The 24,454-nt window shown below is 38.9% G+C and overlaps 1 protein-coding gene across 2 annotated transcripts in view; it reads right to left on the bottom strand.

The window, feature by feature from the left end:
• The window catches only part of toc (toucan), a 140,421-nt gene that overhangs the window by 82,294 nt on the left and 33,673 nt on the right, over window positions 1-24,454 (bottom strand). For both annotated transcript variants that reach the window (XM_070209477.1, XM_070209478.1), the window contains exon 2: window positions 16,591-20,090. In XM_070209477.1, the coding sequence (XP_070065578.1) occupies window positions 16,591-20,090 (3,500 nt within the window). The remainder of the gene's footprint in view (window positions 1-16,590; window positions 20,091-24,454) is intronic.

Raw genomic sequence — 24,454 nt, 5'->3', positions numbered from 1 at the left:
CTTTAATAATTGCTCTACGACGAAAAACAATGTTTAGTCGAAGTTTTAGTTGGAAGTGAGTAAAATTTATTAGATTAATCTTTTTATTAATGGGTTAAGCTCCGTTTTGTTTCTTTTTGCAGTTAATATCAAGCTGTTGAACGAGCTTTTTAAAGTTCATAATTATAATACCCATTTGACAAGCATACAATTTACTACGCTTTAACATTTCAACAGCTTTAAAAGTTGCTGGTAATTCAAAGCAATCGGGCGAGCTCAGAAAGTAGAATCAAATATATCAACTTTATAAGCATACAAAAACTTTTAAGAGCTTTTCGCGGTAATTTCATAGTTATATTCAAACTTTAAGGCTTTTTCTTTAAGGTAGGTAAAGTAATGACCATTTCAAAGAGTTTTAAAAATATTTATATAATCAAATTTTTGAGCTCTACATATGAATCACACTTAGAGCTCTTGAAAGCTTTTTAAAAGGCATTTCCACAAGTTTGTGTATGCGTATGCGTTGCAAGGACATAAATCGAACTGAACTCTTATTAAGCTTAAAGCTTTACAAACCGAATTCTGTATTTGCTAATGTTCTCTCTATGTAAAAGCTGCAACTTTACGATAACTCTTCTGACTATTCAACTGGCCATTTTACAGGGTATGCATAGAGTTGTTAAGCGCACTCTCATTATGCGGTCTGTAAATTTTCTAATGCCCACCTTGTGTCGGTTACCTGGTCAGTGTTGTTTAGATATTCAAGTATATTCAAACATATGCACGTATCCATTATGCATGCCGGCAGCACACAACATTTGCGGTCGGAAAAGCCAAACATACCGAAAAAAAAAACCAGAAACAAGTGTTTTCCAACGCTTGGAAAAACTTGCGGCATGAAACGGTGGCGCAACGCGACGCGACGCGAGACGCCGCCGCAGTGCAACATTTTGGCCGGCAGTCCTAGTTTTAAATTTAGAATTTGAACTAATTTCGCTTGTTTGCATCTTGTTGATGCTTCATCGGTGAAGTGGCCGCCGTCCGGGTCCGGGTCCGAGTCCGAGGCCGTATCCCGTCGAGCTGCACACACGGTGCAAAAATAGAGTTTGTCCGAGTTGATGTTGGATTTGGTTCGGGATGATGATCATGTTCATGATGATGATGATGATGATGATGATGATGATGATGCCCCGCGTGTGTTGTCATTTTATAAATACGCCACGTGATTCATGTGTGGAATTATGTATTGTAGTTCGTATTAAATGTGTCTGTTGCACGCTGCCAAACTCGCAATATGTCTGTGTCTAATAATGTCCAAAGTACCCGTGCGACAGCCAGAGATTGTGTGCATGTGGATGGAGCTGCTGCGTGGGCGCCCAAGTGGGTGTACATTGAGGCAGGCAGGTGCATTTGGAATAGATGCCTTGGGTTGGGCTTGGGGACTTGTCTGATGATAAAAGCAGGAATTAACTGAGTTTTAAGAAATGTCAGCAGTGTTAGAAGCGTGACTACTATTTAACTACGGCTACGTGGCCGGGGATTTGAACACAGATTCTCCAAGGCAAGGCTCTCAGACCAGTTACTACGGCACCTTGGCATATTCGCAACCGAGCCTTGACAAGGGGCTCTAAAGGTTTCCTTTATAGAGCCACGTTCTACGACAGCAGTCGAACAGCCGCCGTGGGCCGCCTCTCTGCTCAGCCTAATATAGAATAGCATAAGCACCGAAGTTACTCTCGAACGCACTTCTCAGACATAGGGAAGGGCAAAGGGCAGAAGCACAGTCGCTTAATAAGAAGCTTAGCTTGCGAAGTGCGTTTGTGTCTTATGTGTGTTTTGATATTGAAAGAAGCTGAAGAATGTATATGATATCTTCTAGTCTAGCAGTGCCAAGCAGAGCAAACTTATTTCTTATCTCTGAAACTCATATCTCTATGCGCCCAGATCAATATATAATTAACGTAAATAAAATCTGTAAGCCTTATAATTATACAAATATACACATAAGTCAAACATTATTTAATACAAATGAACATATGCTATTTACGAAAGACTTTCACAATATTTCGACAGCTTCTTTAATTTCGTTTTCTATGTGGACGAACACACACATCGCTCAGTCGACATAATCCCCACACAGATGATAAGTATTTTCTTTCAACTGGCGCTTTCACAAAGGCCCGGACAAGAATCGCTTAAGCTCATTAGTTAATATCCAATTTATAAAGAGCAGAGCAGAGGGCGCAGCACAACATCAATCACATATCACAACAGCAAGGGAAAATTGAAAGAAAAGAAAAACTAAGACTAAAAAACAGACGCAGTAGGAAAAAAGAGACACAAATTTCACTCACTTGTAAAACATTTTCGAAACAACAAATTGGGGTACGGGGAGGCAAGTGGAGGCAAGGGGGTTGGACGCGACATATACAAGGAAAAAGTCGAAAAGCGCTTGCGACAGAAGCCAAATGGTCTGATATATCGGACTGGGAGATTCGAACTGACAGAGTTGGGGTCTAGATTCTGTTGACACTCGTTGACTGAAAATTGCGAAACGTGCGAAAACGCATGTGAGGCATTAAAATTTGTATATAACTGTGTGTGTATGTGTGTGTGTGTGCTTGCCTGTGTGTGGAGGTGCCACAAATGTAGCCAAGCCAAAATGTCTAAGCACAAAACCAATAAGCACAAAGAAATGCGCATTGAAGACTATAAGATACCCTGTTCGCTCGCTGAATTCTAGTGTTGAAGAATTCTCATAGTAATAATACTCTATAAAATAAATAAATATTAAAATAAAACATTTTCTTAATACGTTTGACAGATTATTTCATAGTATTCATTTACGCTGTCTAAAGACAACAACTTGTTAAGAATTCTATATCAATGTTATTTAAATCTTACTTAAGCCCGATATACCCTGCTCTTCAGTTTAGAGTGTATTCAAGTACTGATAAAGCTTATCACATTTCATTATTAGCCAAATCGAACAGCTAGAGAGCACCTCAACCTTTCACATACCCTGCAAATTTCTCCTTAACTCATTTAAAGTGTATAAAATTATTTTGCTGTCCGTCACATATTCACGCTCATTACTGCATGCCCATGTTGATCAGCTACTACAGGGTATACACAATAAACATAGCAAGCAACAGACAATAGGAACTGCACTGTCAGGGGCAGAGACTAAAGCAGCAGCAGCAGCAGCAGAAGCTGAGGCCGTTGCGTTGATTGCGTAAATGCCTCACGTGACGCATGTGGCATGCAAGTGGTCATTGTGACTTGTCTACCTGGCACGCCCCTGCCCCCGTGTGTGTGTCTGTGTGTGTGTGTGTGTGTGTGCTGTGGCCCACGTTGAGTTGTGAGCTGTGACAAATTCATGATTTGTCATCAATTCCTATGCGTGCAGTTGCTCAGTACGCTTCCTCTCACGCCCTACTCAATTCCGCCCCACTCGCCCGTCTGTTTTCCCTTAGTTAATATGGCCTCCGTATGCAATAATTTTTCCATACGTTAGGCAATTTGTTTTCACGCGCCACATAAATTGTTGATGTTTTTTTTTTTATATACGCTTTTTTTCTCATCTTGTTGACTTTTCCCTACGGCTTTTGGCTTTTCGGTGCAAATGTCGCCTGGGTTTTTTTTTATAGAGTATCATCTGATGATAATGTTGATGAGCTGATGCCCAAATATCGCAGCTGTTCTCTGGATACGGCACTTAAAATACCATCAAATTGCATTGGACCTCTGGGAGTCTTTCAAAGCACATAAGTAATGGATACTTTACTTTATTTTATAGTTTAATTTCATTTTGAGTGATAGAAAAAAAAAAACAACAAATTGGAGGTTAATTTAGCTTGGGGTTCACTTGTTGCTAATTACATATTAATGCGCCGAGTGGCAATGCCGCAGTTGCCAGACTTTTCAAATATATTAACAGAGGAGAAAGTTGGGAAAAAAAAATATTTAATTAATTTTTACATAGCCCAGTACTTTTTTATAATTAAATCTGAATATTTCTTAATTTGAAATGACATATTAATGCATCAAGTGCAAACGCCAAAATTGCCAGATTTTTTGAATAAATACAGAGTGAAAAGATGTGACAGCAGTTAAAAGCAATATTCCATAAACTTTAATACAGTTAAAGTTCACAATTGTGATCATTTTTTCTAATTAAATCTGATAATCAAAATATACAAAAAATAAATTTGCCTTTGATATATTAAAAAGAAATAAAATAAAATAAAAATCTTTATTTAGATAGATTTATAAATTGAACATTTTGTAATAGTTTCCCCTGTATACCAAAATAATTAATCTTGGCCAATATTACTTTTTGTTTAGCTAATTGAATTTGAATCTGTAAAATATGTCATAGACAATTTGTTTGCCAAAGATAAATGACTAAATGACAACGGCTGAAAAAAGCGACCTAAAATTGGCAAAAATAAAATAAAAATAAAACTATTGATAGATAAAACTGTATATATATAAAATATGGCATAGGCTTAACGCATTCTAATGGAAAACAATAAATCTTTGTTCTCACATTTGCATTTAGCGCTGTAACGCGTTTCATTGAGCAAAGCAACGGGCACGTTTCAAAGATGCCTTTTGTGCTGAATTTAAATTTCTTTTTTGTTATGTTTAAGATAAACATTTCCATTGATTTTTAATAATATTATTAATTGCTTGGTTTCATTTGTGAGCAACTTTTGGGCCTGTGGCAACTGACTATCTGCTTTTTGTGAGCCGGTTTTTATGTGTATCTGACGCGACATTTATACAATTAAAATGTTGCGACCAAATTAAGCAGGAGCACAAATTACAAGTGCCAAATTGCGTACTTAACTCAAAGCACATTTCATTTATAATTTTAAGTGCTCTTTTGGCGCTTGAGTTGCACGTTAGGCATTAATAATTTGTATTTATATATTTTTTACCATATTTATGATGTAGGTGCTCCTAGTGCTTGCGCAGATCGAGTTTGCTTCCGATAATCGATAACTTACTCCGTTTCCAAGCAATCAATAAAAATCGATATCGATATCCTGTTTTTTGGGCAATTTTGGTAAATAATAAGAGCTAGAGTCACCAAACATGACATATAGTTTCTAAAATAGAAGCTCCCGACTAGAACCTCTTGTTTCAGTTTTTGTAATTAATTTATTGAATCAGAAACGTAGCCAATAAATTCAGTTTGATTTGTTGATTCTGCCAATTCGTTTTGGCTTAATTTATTGAAGTGCAACCAAAATCAACGTCCAAACAATTGAAATACAATTCCCGATGCAATTTGTCAATGTTGCATTTTGATGTCAATTAACATTTCCACACAGAAAGCACAAACTGTGTTTTTTTGTTCCCCAGCTAAGTACGGGATTCTACGTTCAAGTCCGCTTTTGGCCACAATTTTATGCCACAAAAAATACAAAATCGTCGCTGTTGATACAATTTGCATTCAAAATTTATGCAGGTTTCTATTTTGCTTTCGTCCTTCCTTTTTCAGTTACTGCACAGTAATTACGAGTGTAGGGAATACAACTTGTGATTCCGCGTATAAGAAACGTAAAATTTGAAATTATAATGAAGTTAGTTTTTAGTGCAAACTTTGGTGGTTGTAAACTTTAGCCGCAAGTCGTTGCCTGGCCAATGTAAATTGTTTATTAGCCTGGCCAAAATGTTGCTCGCCTGATGAAGGCGAAGCCGCGAGAAATGTTTGAAATGGGCAAAAGTTGTTGCTTAAGTTCGAAAGCGTTGGCTAAAATAAACCTGAATAATTTTAATATAAACAGAGTAGAGTTGAATCAAAGTGGACGTTTTTCTTTTTTGGCTTAAAGAGTTTACAAAAGTTGCAGCAAAAAGTTTTGAATGCAGAAAAGCTTTAAGCTAATATATTTCATCCAATTTTCTTCTAACTGCATTGCAGCACTTAAAATATAAATAAAGTTCTAAAAACTTTCAATAAAACGTAAATATGCTGCAAATATAAACTAACTACTGTAGCTCATAACAAATCTAGAGCTCATGAATTGTTAAACTTCAACAGATCATAAAAAATAAATATGGACTGAGGGCCACGTGTCAGAGTTTGCGACTGGGCCTGTAAATTGTGTCTCATAAATTTATAACAAAACACTTAATCCACAAACGCTTGATGTGAATTTATTTAACCAACAAAAAAAAAAAAAAAAACACGCCCATAAATAAAAAGAGGCTCATTGATTAGCGTATAAATATTCACACGATATCCAAACTTGGGCTTCAGCTGTCAATTGGTTAGCTGGCGGCATTCTGGCCGCAAGTTCAGGGTCAACAAAGATATATAAACAAACATACATACACAGCTACATATATTGTGTATAGATATTTATATATATATATGTATATATATATTAGCTGCATAAATTTACATGTATATAAATGAATTTTCGTCTCGAAACAAGTTTTGTGCGTAAAAACTCTTTTGTTGATTTTTCACTTACGAATTACAAGCGCAAATAGGGCTTACAAATTTTCACTTCAACGAAGCCGTTTCCGTTGTGGGCGTGGCCGCTTGGGGATTACATTTTGCCTCAAGGTAGCTGCTGTGGCAAAAGTTTCAGTTTGTGGTTTAAGGAACAAACTTTTTTCGCACTTGCAATTGCCAACAATCGTTTAACTTTTACCTCATTTGTTGTGCAAACAAACCAATGTTTAACAAGTAGGCTGCAAGCGAGAGCGTTCGACTAGCGGATACCACGTAAAAAGATTTTGATAAGAACAAAGCTTTGTGTAGATTTTGCGCTGTCTCGTTCTTATAATCCCTGAGTTGAAGGACTTGTCTGCTGCTCAAAGGATTGATATAATATATATATAATCAAACATATCTCCACTCTGTACCCAGCTTAACATTTCCACAAACCTTTATGCCCTTTTCTAGCCATTGTTTATTTGCAGAGTATTGAACTGTAACTAAATCTATTTGTTCCGCTTGTGTAGCATTTGCCATTTGCATGAATTTATACAAAATTTGCGCCTTATAAATAATTTACCAGTGTGTTACATAAGGTGTTGTGAATAATATTCAAAACAGTTGAAATTTTAACCTTTCTAAAGCAAAACGCAAGCTACCAAATTGCATAATTTTGAATGTACATATTTAATTTGATGTTCATCAATATGATAAATCAATCTGTGCTCTATTTAAAGGCTATTTTTGTGAGCATTTCCGTTTGGACAGGCCAATTCTTGAAAGTCTCACATTTTGTGAAGAAAAAACGACGCAGGGCAACTCAAAAGACTCAATTAAATTTCATCAAAGAGCCTATAAAACTCATATGAATCAATCGCATCGCATATCTTACTTTTTGGCTTCGATAAAGATCGCGTTATAAAAAATAACATTAGCGATGTTAGATTTGCTTTATAAATTCTTAGACAATATACAAAATTGAACCTAATTTAACAGCAGCTGGCAGCTAATTTAATATTTATAAACAATTTTCAAAACAAAATGCTTAAGCAAATTTTAAATTCGCCAATTCGCACAAAAGTTGTATACACCAAATTGTATACTGATATTATAAACAAAAGGTGAAAAGAAAAAAAATATATATTACTCAAAGCGCTGACGTGCGTATTGTCGGGTAAAGAGTGGGAAACGGGAGGGGGGTGCGAGGGGCCGGCTTGTATTGAATATCGGGAGCTACTTTTCAACCTTTTGGTCAAAAAAACACGTTTGCCATTTGTTTTCGTTACCTTTTTAACTTTTTTCGCTTGACTCTGCAGCTATTAAAAAAAGCCGCCCCGGGTTAGAAACAGTTCGGCGGGGGGGAGTTGGGGGGCGTTTGTCTGTCGTTGGACGGCAAAAAAATTAAACAAAAAAAATATATATATTGTGCGTCGTACTTGTTACGGTTTTTAACATTTTTCACGCATTTGCCCGCCGGGCGAACGACTAAGGCATAAAAAAACCCCCCCATGAAAATGTTGCATAATATGAAATTAAGTTTGAAACAACAGCCAAGCGGCAAAATATAAAAAATAATTTACAAAATGAATATGAAAAAAACTGGTTGTATTTTTAATTACAACAACGCGCTTGCAGTTTTTGTGGGCGTTTAATAGTGGCTGTGTGATAAAAATACATATACCCAGCATAAGTGGGGTATAACAGACCAGAACTAAACACAAAGGAAATTTAGCCCGGCTTAATAATTGCCCAACCTAACGTAAGACAATCCCATTGAGGGTCGCATTCAACTTCAAGACTAACATACTTTAAGTTGAGCCAAAAAAAAAATGCTATAAAATATTTCGCAAGACAAAACCCATAATCAGCATTTTTTAAATGAAACCTACAAAAATGATAATGCCAATAAACAAAAATGTGATTATACTTCAGGCTACCGATTAGATTAGGTCTGAAAGAATTCACAATTAGAATCTCAGATAACGCGTTGAAGGAGTGTTTCGTTGTGTTTTGTTTTTATTTCATATTTGCATCTGTTTAGTTAGAAAACGTGCAGAGAATGAAAACCAACATATTATATTTGAGAGATTTTACATACCTTACTTTATAAGAACTGACCTAACCAACCATAATCTTACTTTCTCTAACTAACCCTAACCTAACTTAACCTATACTTAGCTAACCTTAAAAAAACAACACTTAACCCAACCTTACTTTATCTTAAATCTCGAAAGCTTTCATCCTTTGGCAATTTTCTAGTTTTCTACATCCAATATTTCGAACTTTACCACGGAAAACTCCTTTATGATGCTCTCCTTCAATGGACTTTTCTAGTTTTTCATCATTTAGACATCTCGCAGCGCATCTCCCCGTCGATCATCATTTAAATTCATGCCATATTTTGTCGGGTGGATTCGTTTGCATGCATTTTATCTGAATGGAACGTGTTGACAGCTCTCGCGACACTTGTCAAAACAGCGCCACGAGTATTTGCCCCCATGGCCCGGGTCCGGGAATGGAACTGGGACTGGGACTGTGACTGGGACTAGGGGGTCAGGGTTTGGGGTCCGCAATTGATTTAGAGCTGGGCAAGGCAGAGACATATCTGTGGCAGACTCTTTCACTCTTGCTCCTTCTCTCTCTCTCTCTATCTCTACCTTTCTCTTTCTCTCTGGATGTGTGCTGTTGATAGATAACTTTATTATCATTGAATGTTTTGTCATCGACAGGCAGCCACAACTTTTACCAATTGATGGGCAACTTTTTGATATTAATAACCCCGCCTCAATGATATTAAATGGCCAGTTTGGCAGCAGTCATGATCATTAACATTAAATTGACAGCATCATTCAAAGGTCAAAGCCATAAAAACTCCGCCAGATGCAGACGAACAAACAAACACTTTTTTATTAACTATGTCTACACCTAACGAAAATGAGATGAAAAAAAAAACAGTACAGAAATTCAATTAATCTTATATGAGATATGTAATAATAATTTCAAAAGGAATGGAATTTGCTTTAATGAAATTTAAATCCTTGGAATTCTGCTGCTTAGTGTCAAATGTTTGATATCTCTACTTTTTGTCAACAAATAGAATATTTTTGAAATTAAAATAATAATAATCTCCGTAATAATACTCCCCATTTAGTCTGTCGGGAACCGAATGTCGAACTTCTTTTTATTTTGCCAATAAATAGAATATCTTTGAGCTTAGAAAACGTTGATAATGCTTCTCATATAGAGAACTGAGTTTTTGGCTTTTCGTTTTTGTCAATGAATGGAAAGATATTATTATTTAGAAAGCTTGAATAGTATTTTCTGTAATAATACTCCTATATAGTCTGTGAGTCGAGGGTCTATTGTTTATAGTTTTACAGACGGTATCTTTAATCTAGGAATTCTTCCACCGAATTCTTACTATTTATGACTTATTTTATGCTTCTATCTGTTTTTAATCTTGACTTGATTTAGTTCTAATTATGAGAATCTTTTTACATTTTTCCAAGCTAATGTTGTCTCTTGTCTTAGAAAGACATCTGCCTAAAGAGTTTATCATTTTTTACGATTAAATTTAGATTGTAACGGGAGTTAATTATGTTTAAACTGTGTGTTTTGTAGCTGAGGCATAAAACGATTTTATGATCTCAATTTAAACATGGTTTTTTAATTGCCTGCTACGACACGCCTAGCAAGAAGTTTAGACTGCGAGCGCCAATGAAGACGGAATACAAAGTTTAAAAATATTTCTCACTTATAATTTCTACAGATTTCAATGGAATACAACTAAAATTTCTGCCATCTTCTACTGCTTAGTTTATCAAATAGATTAAAATAAAAATTGTGAGACATATCTCAACTCTTCAAGCATTAATTGCCTCTGTTTTGCCTTATCTAGCGTAATAACTCCACCTTCGAGAAGTTTTCTTATATTCTTCTCCAGTAGAATTCATTGTAATTTTCCTTAGTGTACATTTGCATTCTCCCTATCTGTATGAGCATCGCGCATAAGCGGCTTGTTTTCATTACTTAGCAAAAAAAAAAACAAAGAAAAAACAAGAAATTTTCACAGACTCGTGTTAATGAAGCCGCTTACAAGGCATAAATTTTTAGCTGGATTAGTGATATTTTTTACAATTTCGGTTTTTTTTTTTTTTTCTTGCTTAGCTTGCAAAGCGGCTCGAATCATTGCCAGACGCCTCGGTCAATTATTTGAACTTAAAATCAATATTGGTTTGTTAAGCTTTTGGCTGCTCCGTGTGTGTTTCTTGGTGTTTCTTAATTGTTGTTCTGTTTCTTTGGTCGACCTTGTTGAAATTTATGGCATTTCTCATGCCCATCCATACTACTATCTAGCTCAATTGTTCAGTCTATTGCTGGCTGTGTTTCCATGTGTGTTTATCTACAACTAACACGTTGCTGCTCCGTGCTCGATAGCATGTGCTGCGAACCAATACCCAGAGTTGGGCCAACGAGTCGAGGCCCGTCCTAAACCAAAATACAGCAATTAGTGCCGTGGCCTGGTCAGAGTCTCTGACTCTGCTCTGACTCTTGTCCACATTTATGTTTCCGTTTCGACAATTTTAGTTAAGCTCAGGACTTATGCAAGTCTCTAATGGATCTAATGGCATTTGCTTTTTGTGGTCAGTTTTTCGCTTTGCCAAATGTTCAAGTTAAATTGAAAATATATTTCGAGCAGACAATAAATTGATTACAACTGTTTGATAACGTAGCTCTATGTGAAAAGACTAGAAAACTTCTTTAGTAAATGTCGAAATAAAAACGATAACCACAACTTTATGTGGGCTAAGAACCAAAAGCAAAAGCTATCAAGAAATATAAAGAGCACATTTTCTTTTAAAACGCTATCAAACAGACGAAATCATTTTTCAAGAGAAGCTTATAAAAACCAACGACATAAAGGCTTTGCTGTTGAATGAAAAAAACATAAATTCTAAGAAATGCGCTAAGGATAACTTTTGTTTAATAATTTTATAAGATCCAGAATTCCAGTAGAAAAGTTAACATCACAATTTTCACAGACGTGACATTCACAGACTTTGTTTTTGGACTATTGAAATGTGCTATAGATAGCTTTTGTATAATTCCAGCAATTAACTAATTCCAGTGCAAGGAATAAATTGAATTTGTAAAAATATTGCAAATATGTGAGAAAAGTGAAGCTGAACTAAACTAAACTAGATAAAAAGCAAATGTTTTGATGAATAACTCTTTTAATGCGCTCTGAGAAGACATAAGGATTCATATAGCTGTAAAAAGTGAGCTAGAATTAAATTGGAATATTTAAAAGATTTCACAAACGTCGATAGAAGACGACATAATACGTTGGACGAAACTATAATTTTCAATATCTAATCTTAATATTTACTGGTGAAAAATTGTATAACTTATATCAGAGATAGAATATTCGCTGTGTTCAGAAATGAGGAAGAAAGCCATTTAGCATAAAACACGTATATAACTTTTTAATGAAACTGAAAGTTCAGTTATATAAAAATAATAAATATATAATGCTGATTGTGCAACCTCTTCATTTTTAAATATTTAATTGGCTGGATCTCGAACCAGCTAATAAGGTATTTAATAAATAAAATATATACATCATAATATATTAAAATTTCCAAATACATCTATAATACATTTAATATGTATGCTCATTTAAGATAATAATTATTATATGATTACTCTTAGATGTTTTATTTTTACTATAAATTCGAAGTACTTCTTATCAATTGCAGTCAGAGTGCATGCATTGCTAGACTCGTGTCTAACCAACAATCTCATCTCGAGTGGAAGTCAAAGCTGTGAATATTAGCTCATTGTTTGAGTCATAAACAAAATCTGAATTATAAAGTAGGTAATGCATTAGGCAGCACGCGTGCCATTGCAGGCGTAGTTAAGCAAATAATATCTTTGGGTATGATATCATATTCCAACGACTGTCTAAATTGTCTTGACACTCAAGATGTTGGCATTCATTCATAAATTCCATAAGAAAACGGTTTAATAAATACAATATTTAATGATATGTGAAATGCCAAAGCAATATGAAATATTTATAGCAAATTTTAAGGCTTCAGTTGAGCTGAGATAATATCTTCAGCATGTTTCACAGTTGCGCGCGCTGAACTTTTGCGACTTAAAACCAATTCGCAGATACCAAGTGCGGTATCCAACAGATACGCAGATACATAGTAACAGATACAGATACATGCAGCACAGTTGAGTGTATGTGTGTTTTTTTTTGAGCTTGGGCGTTTTTCACACATTCGAAAAGGCAAAAGCGGCGCGGCGCACACTTCAAGATACATTCACACCCATTCACAGTTGAAGTAGCAGCTGTTGTTGTTGTTGTTGTTTTTATTTTTAGTGTTGTTGTGATTGTTTTGCCCGAGAGATATCTTCTCGCACTACGCTGTCAAATGTGACATACACACACACACACACTTGTAATTACGTGTGTGCCGTTGTTGTAATTGGCGGCTGCTTTGCGTTTGTTGTTCTTGTGGTTTTCAATGTAAGCAAAAAAAAATAACACAATAATAATAAGCAGCATTGAATTATTGCATCTTAAGCTGGGTACGCAGCTCGGGCATTATTTTGATAGCTTATAAGCTTTGTAACAATAAAAAATATGCATACTAGTCTAATAAAATAAATAATATACATTATAATTTAAAATAATTGATCATATTCATAACAATTTTTATTAGTTATGTAATAATTAAATAGATAAAAAAAATATGTATAATAATATAAAATAAATAATTGATACTTATAATTTATATCAATAAAATAATATTTATGCTCAAGCTACTATTAAAGTGTATGTAAATCAATAAGTCAACAAATGAATTAAGCAAGTATTGTTTAAATAGTTAAAGCTGTTCGGAATTCTTATAATTTGGCAACATTGTTTTAGCATAGCACTCATTCTGTAATTGAGTACTTGCTCGTTTTTGTACTCATGCTTCTGTTTCTATTGAACCTTTCACCCATGCGCTGCGTGCGTATGTAAATGTCGCAACAAGAACATAAAATTGTTTTTAGTTTACTTACAAAATATATTAAAGTCTTAGCATATGTGGCAGCGCCGTGACCATAATGCCAAAGTAAGTTGACAGCAAGTTTAATATAATGAAGAATAAATTTGCATGTGAAACTCTCACACTCTGTTCAACGAACTATAAGACCATGTCAATAAAGTTTATGTCTGTTGACAGCTTAATTTAACATACTATTAAATTGTTGTGGATTTCCGTGAGCTATTCTACACGTAAACGTTGTCAATAACATTCACTTTAGTTAAGAATTTAGGAAAACAATTACATTATCTTATGATTTTTACATTTGTGTAAAATTTTGGCAACAACTTAACGAAAATTTGGCCAGCTAGATACACCAGTATGCATTTTTATAAAATAAACTTTCAAGTTTTCACATCTTAGCAGTCTGGCAACGCTTCATATTTATTAATATGTCAAAAATGTAAGGTATGCTGGATAAACAGCTAGCTTAATTTTGACATTTTGACAGAGGTGACATAAACGTGAAATAAACAAAAGCAAGCCTGACAGCATGTTAAAGTGACTGTCAAAATTTTGACAGCTATAATTTAAGATTTTGCACATAATTGAAGCAAAGCTATTTTTTTTTATTTTGCTTGCCAAATAGCAGCGTACTAGACTTGAGCAAAAACCAAGTGCATGCATAAAATGCGATAATATTAACCAAAACGCTTTTATCTAATGAATTTTGATGGCATGTTTACGAAAAAAACGGATACAAATAAAAAGTGCATAACTCGTTATCGTTCAGACAGAATAAATAAGAAGAACCTAGACAGATAGAGGGGAGTACGGGATAAATAAAGAGAGAGGCGCATCAAGTTCATGCAAGATTTGCGACTAATTTGCGGTTTGCGTTGTTATTGTGGTTGCGCATTGTATTTATCATTACCTGTAGATATACCTGTATATAATAAATAAATAAACATACATACATATTTATCTTTAACCACGTTTTGGATGTTGCAATTCTATTGAGCATCAAATTGTTAATTCCAAACGTTTGGCACAGAGTTGGAAAAATGTAAAAATAATCAAAATTAAATAACAAATAAAATAGACACAAACGACGAGCCGCGCAATTAAACTAATTGAGCATTTGTTCTGCTTTTATTCAACACAATTTTGTGTTAAACTAAACCCAAAAAAAAAAACAACAACAAAAAAGTCAAAGTTCAGTGGAATACATTTTTGCTACATCTCTGTGTCTCATTCTCTCTCTCTCTCTCTTACTCGTCTCTCTCTCTCACTCTTTGCCAATCTGCTGCTCTTTGTTGCCTTTTGTATTAATTTGTATAATGCACATACGCCCCTTCGGCCGGAACGAACGAGTTTGAGGAGGTGGGGCGGGCGGGCGTGGGGCATTTGCCTGGTTCACATGACAAAACAAATGTTGAGCTCAACTCATGTGCGTCTCGTTTTTAATGCCAAAAAAATTACTGTGAAATTAAGCACAGCGCACACGCATAAGCCGGCCTAGACCAGCAACTCTCCCCCCTTTGGGTTAGCCCCTAGTCAGCCACTCCATAACTCTCCTTGAACCCCGCCCTAATTTATGCTTAAATATTAGGCGCCCCCTAGACCGACAAATGATGCTTATTATACACGACACGGGTCCAATAAATTGTTCAACTTGGCGTCGCTTTGCTTTGGCTTCTCGCTTCACGCAATGCGCTTCTCTTCTATCGTTTCTCGCTCTCTCACTCCCTCTCTCTCTCGCACATAGCTGAATTTGACTTTTGTGCCCAAAATTTTGTTTAACTATGTTGTGGATCTTGGGGTTAGGGTTTGCTGTTTCTTGGTCATATTGAAGTCCATTCTGTTAGTCCAGTGTGGCTAATTTGTTTATGTTTGACATTCACGGGCCACAATGTGCATAATGTCACGGTGAGAAGATAAACAATTAAGATCTGAGTAATTAGTAACTGTTGCCCAGCTAAAGATGACACCGTAGGACTATTAGAAACATTTTCTATGTTAGTTTTAAGAGAGCAGATAATTCTAAAAAAAAAACAGATAATTTAATTAAAAATTGATTCAATTTAAATACTATTTAAGTATTTCAAATAATGTAATTCCATGCAAAAAAATATATGAAAATTGAAATCTCCACAGCGAAAAAGCTTCATCAGCATAGAAAAAGCTTAAACTCGTTTACTATTTGTAGAGAACTTCTGAATGGAATTTTTGTGAATTATAAGATATTAGGATTTAACAAAATGATTTTCTAATTAATATCAAACATACTAAATTCGCATATGAAATGAAGTTCGCTGTCCTTTAATCAAGTTGTTTATGTTAATTAGATTTAGTTAAAACTCTACAGCCTCTAGATCAAAATTTCCAGTTGGGAACAACAATTAAGCGGCCTGTTGCGCCAGTTTATTCAAAAACTCGTAACTGACCCTGAACTCAATTTTATTAATGTACATTCTAGTCGCATATATATGAGGGGTGCGATTTTATCGCTCGCAGGTGAACGATGGCTATTAACTCGGAATTCGATAGCCTTATAAACAGAAAGTGGAACACAAGAAATCAATCAGCAGGCGCAACTGATAAGAGCAGACGCAGGCAAAGGTAAACTAGGCATCCACTTGACAAGTAGATAAGATACTTGGAAACAATAAATACGCGAAAAAGATGCACGGTGAGAATGGGAAAAAAAAGACTCCGGAACTACCTATTAAAATTCGTTTGATATGGAAATGCACGCCAAGTGGATATTGAAGAAAAGCTTTGGAGCTTGACAAAACATTTTACTATTTCTGGGAAACATTTGTGATTAGCTATTAGGAGACTGACGATAATACATTGACAATAAAACATATCCCTAACAAAATAAGTGAGAGAAAAAACTGAGGAAATCTTAAAAGACAGGGACAAATGCACATAATCTGAACATGGAGGTGAAACAAGCACTTATGTTTAGAGCTGGAGCCCAAAAAAAAATATGTGAGCTGCAATATATACTCTACAATGATTTCAAGAAGAGTTCAAACCAATAAGACAAAAACAAATACTTATAATCTGAACATGGAGGTGGAGCATTCATTTGAGACTTACCGTTTAACTAAAACCGGCTGCAAACGCTTTGCTGCTGCTGCGGCTGCAGTGGGCGATGTGGGTGACTGCGATTTGGAGAGACGCGCGAACACATTGACGCCGGCGCCGACGCCAACAGAGCCTTTATCCTGTGGCTGCCGCGTTGACGTCGACGTTGTGGGCGTGGCATTCGTAGGCCTAACGCTGCTGCTGCGCTTGACCAGCGGCGTGCCCGAAGGCGAACGCCTTACCGTGGGACTTATGCGCGGACTGCCGCTGCTGCTCGAGGGGCTGCGTGGAGCCGATCCACCGGCACCCGATCCCGATCCAGATCCGGCCATGTTGCGCGTGGTAGAAACTTTGGATTTCACATCATTGTAATTAGTTTTGATGGTTGACTTATTGCTGGCGATTTTATGCATAACTGCATCCCATTTATTGGGCGTTTTAACACTGCGCGCCGTGAGGGGAGATTTTTTATTTGCAGTGGATGTTGTTGTTGTTATTTTACACGACGATTTGGGCGATGCGAGCGACGAGCTGGAAGACAGCGACGCGCTGTTAAAATTCTCAACTGTGCAGAGCGACGTTAACGATGCGTGTGGACGCGGCGACGCTGCACGCTGTACTGATGATCGCTGCTGCGACGGCTGCTGCTGCTGCTGCTGTTGGTCGCTGCTCGAGTTGAAAGCTTCGTCGCAAAAGCTTTTGGCGCTGCCGCCGTCGACGCTGCAGTACGAGGTGCGATTGGAGAGCGTCGTTGCGGCCGACGAAGAAGAGAGCGGACGCGGCTGCGACTGAGACTGAGACAGCGACTGCGACTGCGAATGCTGCTGCTGTTGATGGTCGGCTCTGTGCGCTTGACCTTGAGCTTTGCGCAGCGTTTGCGTGGATTCGTCGGGCGACATGTCCATCTCCATCTCCATTTCGATGTCCGGCTCCAGCTCGGGCAGGCGCATTTCCTCATCGCAGCGATTTTCCACATCCGTAAAAATGCCCGATGATTCCATGCACGAATCCTCGAGCTGCGGCACCGAGGCGCTTGGCTGCATGGCCGGACCATATAGCTGGCCATCAATGACCTGGGCACGCCGATCGCCGCGCTGCAGCACATCATCCGCATCGGATTCGGTAAAGAAATCTGAATCGGTCATCGGATCCTGACGACGCATCGGAGCCGCCGGCGCTGCCGGCATGGGCGGAAAGCTGGGCTGGCGGCTGACGCGGCCCAAGTGTGGTCCATTGCTGGGCGAATGATCGCAGGCGCCGCGCGATGCTGGACGCGACATTTCGCCGTCGCCCTGATAGCCCGTATCCAGACTGGTCACACTGGTTACGCTGGTGATAAAGCTGTTGCTCAGCTTGGGCGCGGCAGGCGCAGCGGCAACAACGACAGCCGCGGTGGCGGCGTTGGCGGGCGCTGGTGCCGCCAAAGCAGCCGTCAGCTGCGGTTCTATGGGATCGAGAGGCAGCTCCTCCGGCGAAGGTGTCTGCTCTAGGCGCAGCTGCTGTTGCAGTTGCAAGTGTTGCTGCTGTTGTTGCTGTTGTTGCTGCTGCTGCAGTTGCTGCTGGAAATGTTGCTGCTGTGCCGCGGCGGCAACCAGCTGCAGCTCCAGCTGATGACTCAGATTGGGATTATTGCTGTTGTTGTGCTGCGAGGATGAGTCCAAAAACTCCTTCATTTGATCCGGCGTCAGTATGCCCAAACTCTCATCCAAATCGAAACTGTGCTGCTTCTTGAGCAGCTGCTGCTGCAACTGCTGCAGCTGTTGTTGCGATGAGGAAATCGAATTATCGACCAACTCTAAGGAGGAGTCCAGCGTGCTCTCCTGCAGTTCCAGGCCAAAACTGTAGCGCGTACGCGGCGTACGCAGTTGCACCGCTGCACCCAGCGTGCCATCCACCAGATGTGGCGGCAACAGTTCACCCTCGGGCGTGCGCGTGGGCAGCACCAGATCGCTGCGTGCCGCCTTCAACAGCGGCGACAACAGATGCACTGGCACCGGCGTTTGCTGATAGCGTCCGCTGCCATGCGGCGTCGTTGTCGCCGACTGCGGCGTCAGGCAGACCAACGAATGTTGCGGCATCGATCGACTTCCGGCGCCGTGCTGTGGCAAGCGTTGCGGCGTCTGCTCCAGAAATTCGCGCGTCAAATTGAGCAGCTGAATGTGCCGTGCCGGCGACTGTAGCCCGCTGATGTCTAGCAGGCGCTCCGTGTTGATGGTCGAGTTGAGAGGCAGCTTCATGGTGCTCTTGTCCGGCGCCAAGGCGGTTAGCGTCACATCCAACTCGGTATTATCCAGTTCCGCATCCAGCGGCAAATCCGATTTGATGCCGTTCATCAGCAGATCCAGGCCCGAGGGCATGGACATGTGCTCCAGCAACGGCAGCTTTTCTACGCTCTTAGTCAAGTCCAGGTTTAGCTCATGGCTTAGTTCGCCGCCGGCGGCGTTGATGGTACGTGTGCGATCGGCACGATTGAGCTGCGAGGCATCGGCCGCCTCGCTGACCACGGGACGCGTGCGATCCGCACGGGAACAGCTCAAATTGGCCAAGAGCTGTGTGGCATCCAGTTGCTCGGTTGGCACGTCGCTGGCAGGGATTACGGGACGCGTGCGATCCGCTCGATCGCCGCTGATATTGCCCAGCAGCTGTGTGGCATCTGCTGGCTCGTCGCTAGCAGGGATTACAGTGCGTGTGCGATCCACCTGAGCAGAGCTAGTTGCTAGCCGAGTGAAACTCAAAGGGCTCACCAGCTGTGTGGCATTGGAATCCAGCTGCTCCGGCTGTTCCTTCTTGTCCACAATGACAGTTCGAGTACGGCTCAGTGAAGAGCTTGAGTCGATCAATGTTGCATCCAAATCCAACGTGCGTCCAAAGCCCACGCTGGAGAGACGCGTATTTTCCAGGCGCGTGCGATTCAACGTGGGTGTGCCTGAGAGCGTTAACTGCATCTGTGATTGCTCCCCCTTCGGCTCCCGCTCCCTTAACTGCTGCTCCTCCTCATTGCACACAAACGTCTCGGAGCGCATGAGCGGCATGGGCGTGCTGCTGGTTAGCAGGCATTGCGGTTGCCTCTGCTGCTGCTCCTGCTGCTGCTGCTGCTGCGGCTGTTTGGCGGCTGGCAGCGGAGTGTGTGGCAGCGAGCTGGTCATCAGGCTGGATGCAGCTGCTCCCTGTATTCCTCCCACGCTGGCGCCCATCATTTTGCCCTGGCCAAAGTACTTCTTGAGCACATTGGTGGTGCGTTTGCTAATCAAACTGACAGCATTGTTTAGCCGCTCGCCGGAGGCGCTCTTCTTGATGCTGGCGCCGAGATCATGCAGCGGCGCCGCCGCCGGATGATAGGAGCTAATGGGACGAGCCTTGCTATTGGCCGGCGCGGCCGGCGCCCGAAAGATTTGTGTGCTCGACTTCAGCGCTGTGGGCGGGCGTATGTGCGAGGTGGTGCCACCAAAACTGCCTGGCGGTGGTATGCGCGAGATGCCATCCAGGCGTGGTATGCGTGTCGTAGCTGGATCCTACAATGAAAATAAACAGCCAAAATATTTCATGAATTAATTTGTTTTGGCTTAATTGAGTCAACAGCGAAGTCACGCCCAAACTAATCCCACATCCCACACTACTCCAAAAACAATTATTATCATATTGTTATCATCGTCATCTAGTCGACATTGTTCGACTGGAAGATAACCTGGATCCGAACTCTATTCTTGTATACAGATGCATGTCAGAAGGTGTCCAAGCACTTCAATATTCTTGATCATACCAAATGTGATATCTGTAGCTTTTATATTAATCGGTAGCTATCGATAGTTTACCTATAAACGTTATTTGCATGTTTTTTACTAATCGAGCATCGATATTTATCAATATTAGCAAATCAGCAGTAATCGATAGTTAAACTATAAACCTATCTGAATATGGTATACGAACTTTTTAATATTCGAAATGTATCGTTTTTGGCCAAGTTGACTTATCGAAGTTGATCTGCATATGGTACACCATACTCCAAAAGCTGAGCAGCTTTTTTAGGAGTTGATATTTCTCGATTTTTGTTAAGGAGTTTTTGTATTTCGAGTTATCGATATGCTTTTGTAATTATACATATTTATCAAACTAGCAAGAGACGAGAGTTATCCATATCATAGAATATACTTGATTTGCGTGTGGTACACAAAATGTGAGCTTATTTAGCTTCTGTATGGCTGATAATATACAACTTCAATATACCCTTTTGCATATCCGCATGAATGTGTACAGGGTGTGCAAATCTGGCAAATGCCTCAACAGATTGCGACAGCTGTCGGCTGACCTAAGACTGTAGCTGCAAACCCTGCCCCTGACCCTGCCACCCCGTGTAGCAGGCGTCCGCGAATCGTAAAGTGCGTAGTTATTTTTGCGCCGTGGCGCCAACTGGTCTGTTGTCCCTCGACTCTACCATCCGCCGCTTCGCACGTGCTTAGACTTTGTGTTTTTTGGCAGGCGCCACCCTGCAATGTAGTTCACTGGGGCGTTTCCACTTGGCATCAGTTCAACGCACTTTAAAACAGGGTAGCTGAGGTGCGAGGGTGTTGGCGGGCGTGTTGGGGAGCTGGTTTTGATAGCGAACAGCAGTCAACATAAACGGCAGGGGTTGTCTGGTGCTGATGTCATCAGCATATGCAATTTTCGGTAGGTTTTGTATACCCTGTAAATTTTAAGCAGATTGTGTTGTACCTTATAATGCGCCGGATTTCGAACTAAGTATTTTTATATATATAAATTTATATATTTATTTATATTTGCAAATTGTTGTTTCTTAATTTTAAATATTTTTCCACATTTATCATATTTTCATATGCTTTATTTAAAAATGTTTAGATATATTATGCTTAAGCTAATCTCGTTCCACTTAAGTCTAGGTAATTTTCTTTTTATTTTTTTTTTCATACCATGATTCTAGTTGTTAAGAGTTTTTTCAATAACATTCTCCATCTACCCTAAGAAACTATCAATATACAGGATATCTATACAGACGCATACTCTTAACTGTGTTCAACCCGCCTTTCTTGGGGGTTGTTTGCGTACAAGCTAAACGCACAGCTAATTGCAGTCTAATATAATTAAATGGGGGCAGGTTTTGGTTACGCTGAGTTCCTTATGAAATGCGACATGTGCCGAGCTTCTTCTATATGGTATTTAATATCTACACAGATTATATATATTTTTATCATGTAATTATTTAATTGCAGTTGGAAAAGGGAGTTGGGTTATTAAGCACGTGGGGCTTGTGCCAGAAATGGATGATTAAATGGCCGAGAGTTGGGGCTGTTAATGATTATGCAAAGGACATTTGTGGCATCAACTTTAATGGGGAATTCTCCTTTGTGGCGCAATAAAAATACATAAAATGCAAAACTACATAACTAACAAAATGCAAGCCTTAGAGCCACACATGCTTGCTTTTTGTTTTTCCTACTGCTCAAGCAATTCCCAAGCTGTTTAAGCAACAAAATAACTCAAGTTTCTGCTCGTATATGAACTCAAGCTCGAAATAATTCAGTTTAACAAGACGTTTACAACGAATCTCAATGGGCGCAAAAACTTTCGGTCTTATCGTTTAGGGGCCGACAAGAAAAGTTTCGACAATATGCTACAAACGTATAATATATATGTAGCCGCAATATTAGATGTGCCCAAAAATGCAGTTTACATAGCTGGCTTAATCGAAAATGCAATTTTCAGCGCAGACAAGTTAAACAAGCATTGGGGTACATTTTGGCCGCCCACAAGTGCAAAGCCTTCGGTATGTCCTTGAACTTTTTCGCGTGCCACATAGAGAAAATGTTGAAACTTTCATCCGAGGCAACAACATAAAACACAAAGCCCAACTGAACCGAGCGAACCAAAACCAACACAGCTCAATGATTGTTATCAACTGCAAAGTTGTGCCCGGCATGGGGCGTGCGGTGGGGGGCGTAGCGTTGGTTGAAGCCCACAGAAGTTGGAACGTATTGCTCATTTCGCCAGCAGCCAGTGCCACATATGTGGGCCATAATATGACACGCAGCAGTTGCGACTGGGCTGGTCTCGTTAAATGGCATCGATATGAACTCGCGGGAATAGCCATAATGAAGGATTTCTCGCAGCATGACCTCAAGTTTTATTAATGAGAAAGACAAAAGTATATATGTATATATACATAAGCAATGACTGCCATAAATAACTGATTTATCTGGAAGTTTTTTTTAACAGTTGTCTAGGATAGTTTTTAATTCGAAAGCGAAAAGAGAGAGAGACAGAAATTAAGTGCGATGTGATGTGAAATTAGAAATGCCTTGCATTCACAGAAGTATATACGGGCACTCTGGCAGCAGATCTCATGTATGTTAAGGATTATGTTAAGCATTACTGTTAAGAAAAGTTAGTCTGTTATCTGGTCATTTCCTCTGTATGGATTTTCATATTTGACTTTTATTCTATTCGGTGAACTCAGCTATATTAAGCTAGTTTTATGATTGCATACTTTTTGAAGACTGCAATAATTTTTAGAATACAGCTGGAAAGTATGCTATATTATATATGCATTAAATGCTGTCCTGTCCTAACATTCAAAAACCTCAGATGTTAGCAACTCTAATACTCTCTAATTATCTGTATGGTCGAAAATCAGGCTATCAACAGTCGATCCTGCCTAAGAAATGCACACAATATTTAATTAAGAAAATCGTTCTTTACTTAAATTCTGAGTTATATGTATTAAATGGATTTATAGATATAGATAGATAAATGGATATATTTTGCATATATATCGTTATATCTTTATATCTATATATCCATTTATCTATCTATATATCCACCCAGCTATCTATCTTCATATCTATACATCAATACAATATATATATATATATATATATATATATATATATATATATATGTGGGGTTTTATATTAAAAGTTTATTATAAACAAGTGTATTGTTGATTTAACAAATTGTATTGCTTAGGATGATTATCATTCGAATCAAAGTAACACGTCGTTTCGTCGTTTTGTTCTCAGCCTTCATACCACACAGGTCCAGCGTTGAACTTTTCGTCTTAACGAGCAAACATCTTCTGCTCTACGTCCAGTACGTTGCCCTCGTGGCTTTGCACTGTCCTCGTTGATCGTCGTTTTTGGATAACTCGCCGTCTGCGAATTCGCCGTCTTCTTTGCTCGTTGTTACGCGTCGTGTATTCGTCGTTCGTCTTTTAGCGTGTTCGTTGTCTAGGGATTCTTGTGCTGTTGGTTGTGCACAGTGGGATTTGGGTATACAGCATTTACCCAACCCACATATATGTATGTATGTACATCCATCTATCTATCCATACTTACTTCCCATAGTTTTGTCTTTTCATAATGAACTTGACATAAAATCTATATTATGGCGAATTGCCTGAAAATCTATTAGCCTCTTAAACAAGACCAAATGCCAACAGCCACAAAACGAAGAAACGAAGGAATTTGTTATTTGGGCCGCAATATTTGTGGCAACAATGGAACAATCCAAATATATTTGTAACGCTGTCGAAAACCGGCAATTGGCGAGGAGACAATAAAAAAAATCAAGAAAAAATGGGGAGCAAAAAAACGCAGCACGCAACAAAATAAAAATACTGAAGTATTGTCATAGCGCAGGATAAAGGAAACGGAAAGGAAAGCAAAGTCAAACAGAAAAAAGCAAAGGAAACACACACAAAAAAATAAACAGAGGGTGGCTTTAATATACAAAAAAAATAAATAAAATAAAAATAAAAAAGGTACAGCAAATGACATGTACACATAAAGTGGGGGCGCACTGTACTAAAAATTCTGTTATGTGGGTTAAGCGCCAACGCATGTCCTTAGCCTGACAGCGGCAACGG

The sequence above is a fragment of the Drosophila virilis genome, chromosome 4 (assembly GCF_030788295.1).
Source record: "Drosophila virilis strain 15010-1051.87 chromosome 4, Dvir_AGI_RSII-ME, whole genome shotgun sequence".
In the NCBI taxonomy this organism is placed as follows: Eukaryota; Metazoa; Arthropoda; class Insecta; order Diptera; family Drosophilidae; genus Drosophila; species Drosophila virilis.
This window is presented reverse-complemented; position numbering and strand designations above follow the sequence as displayed.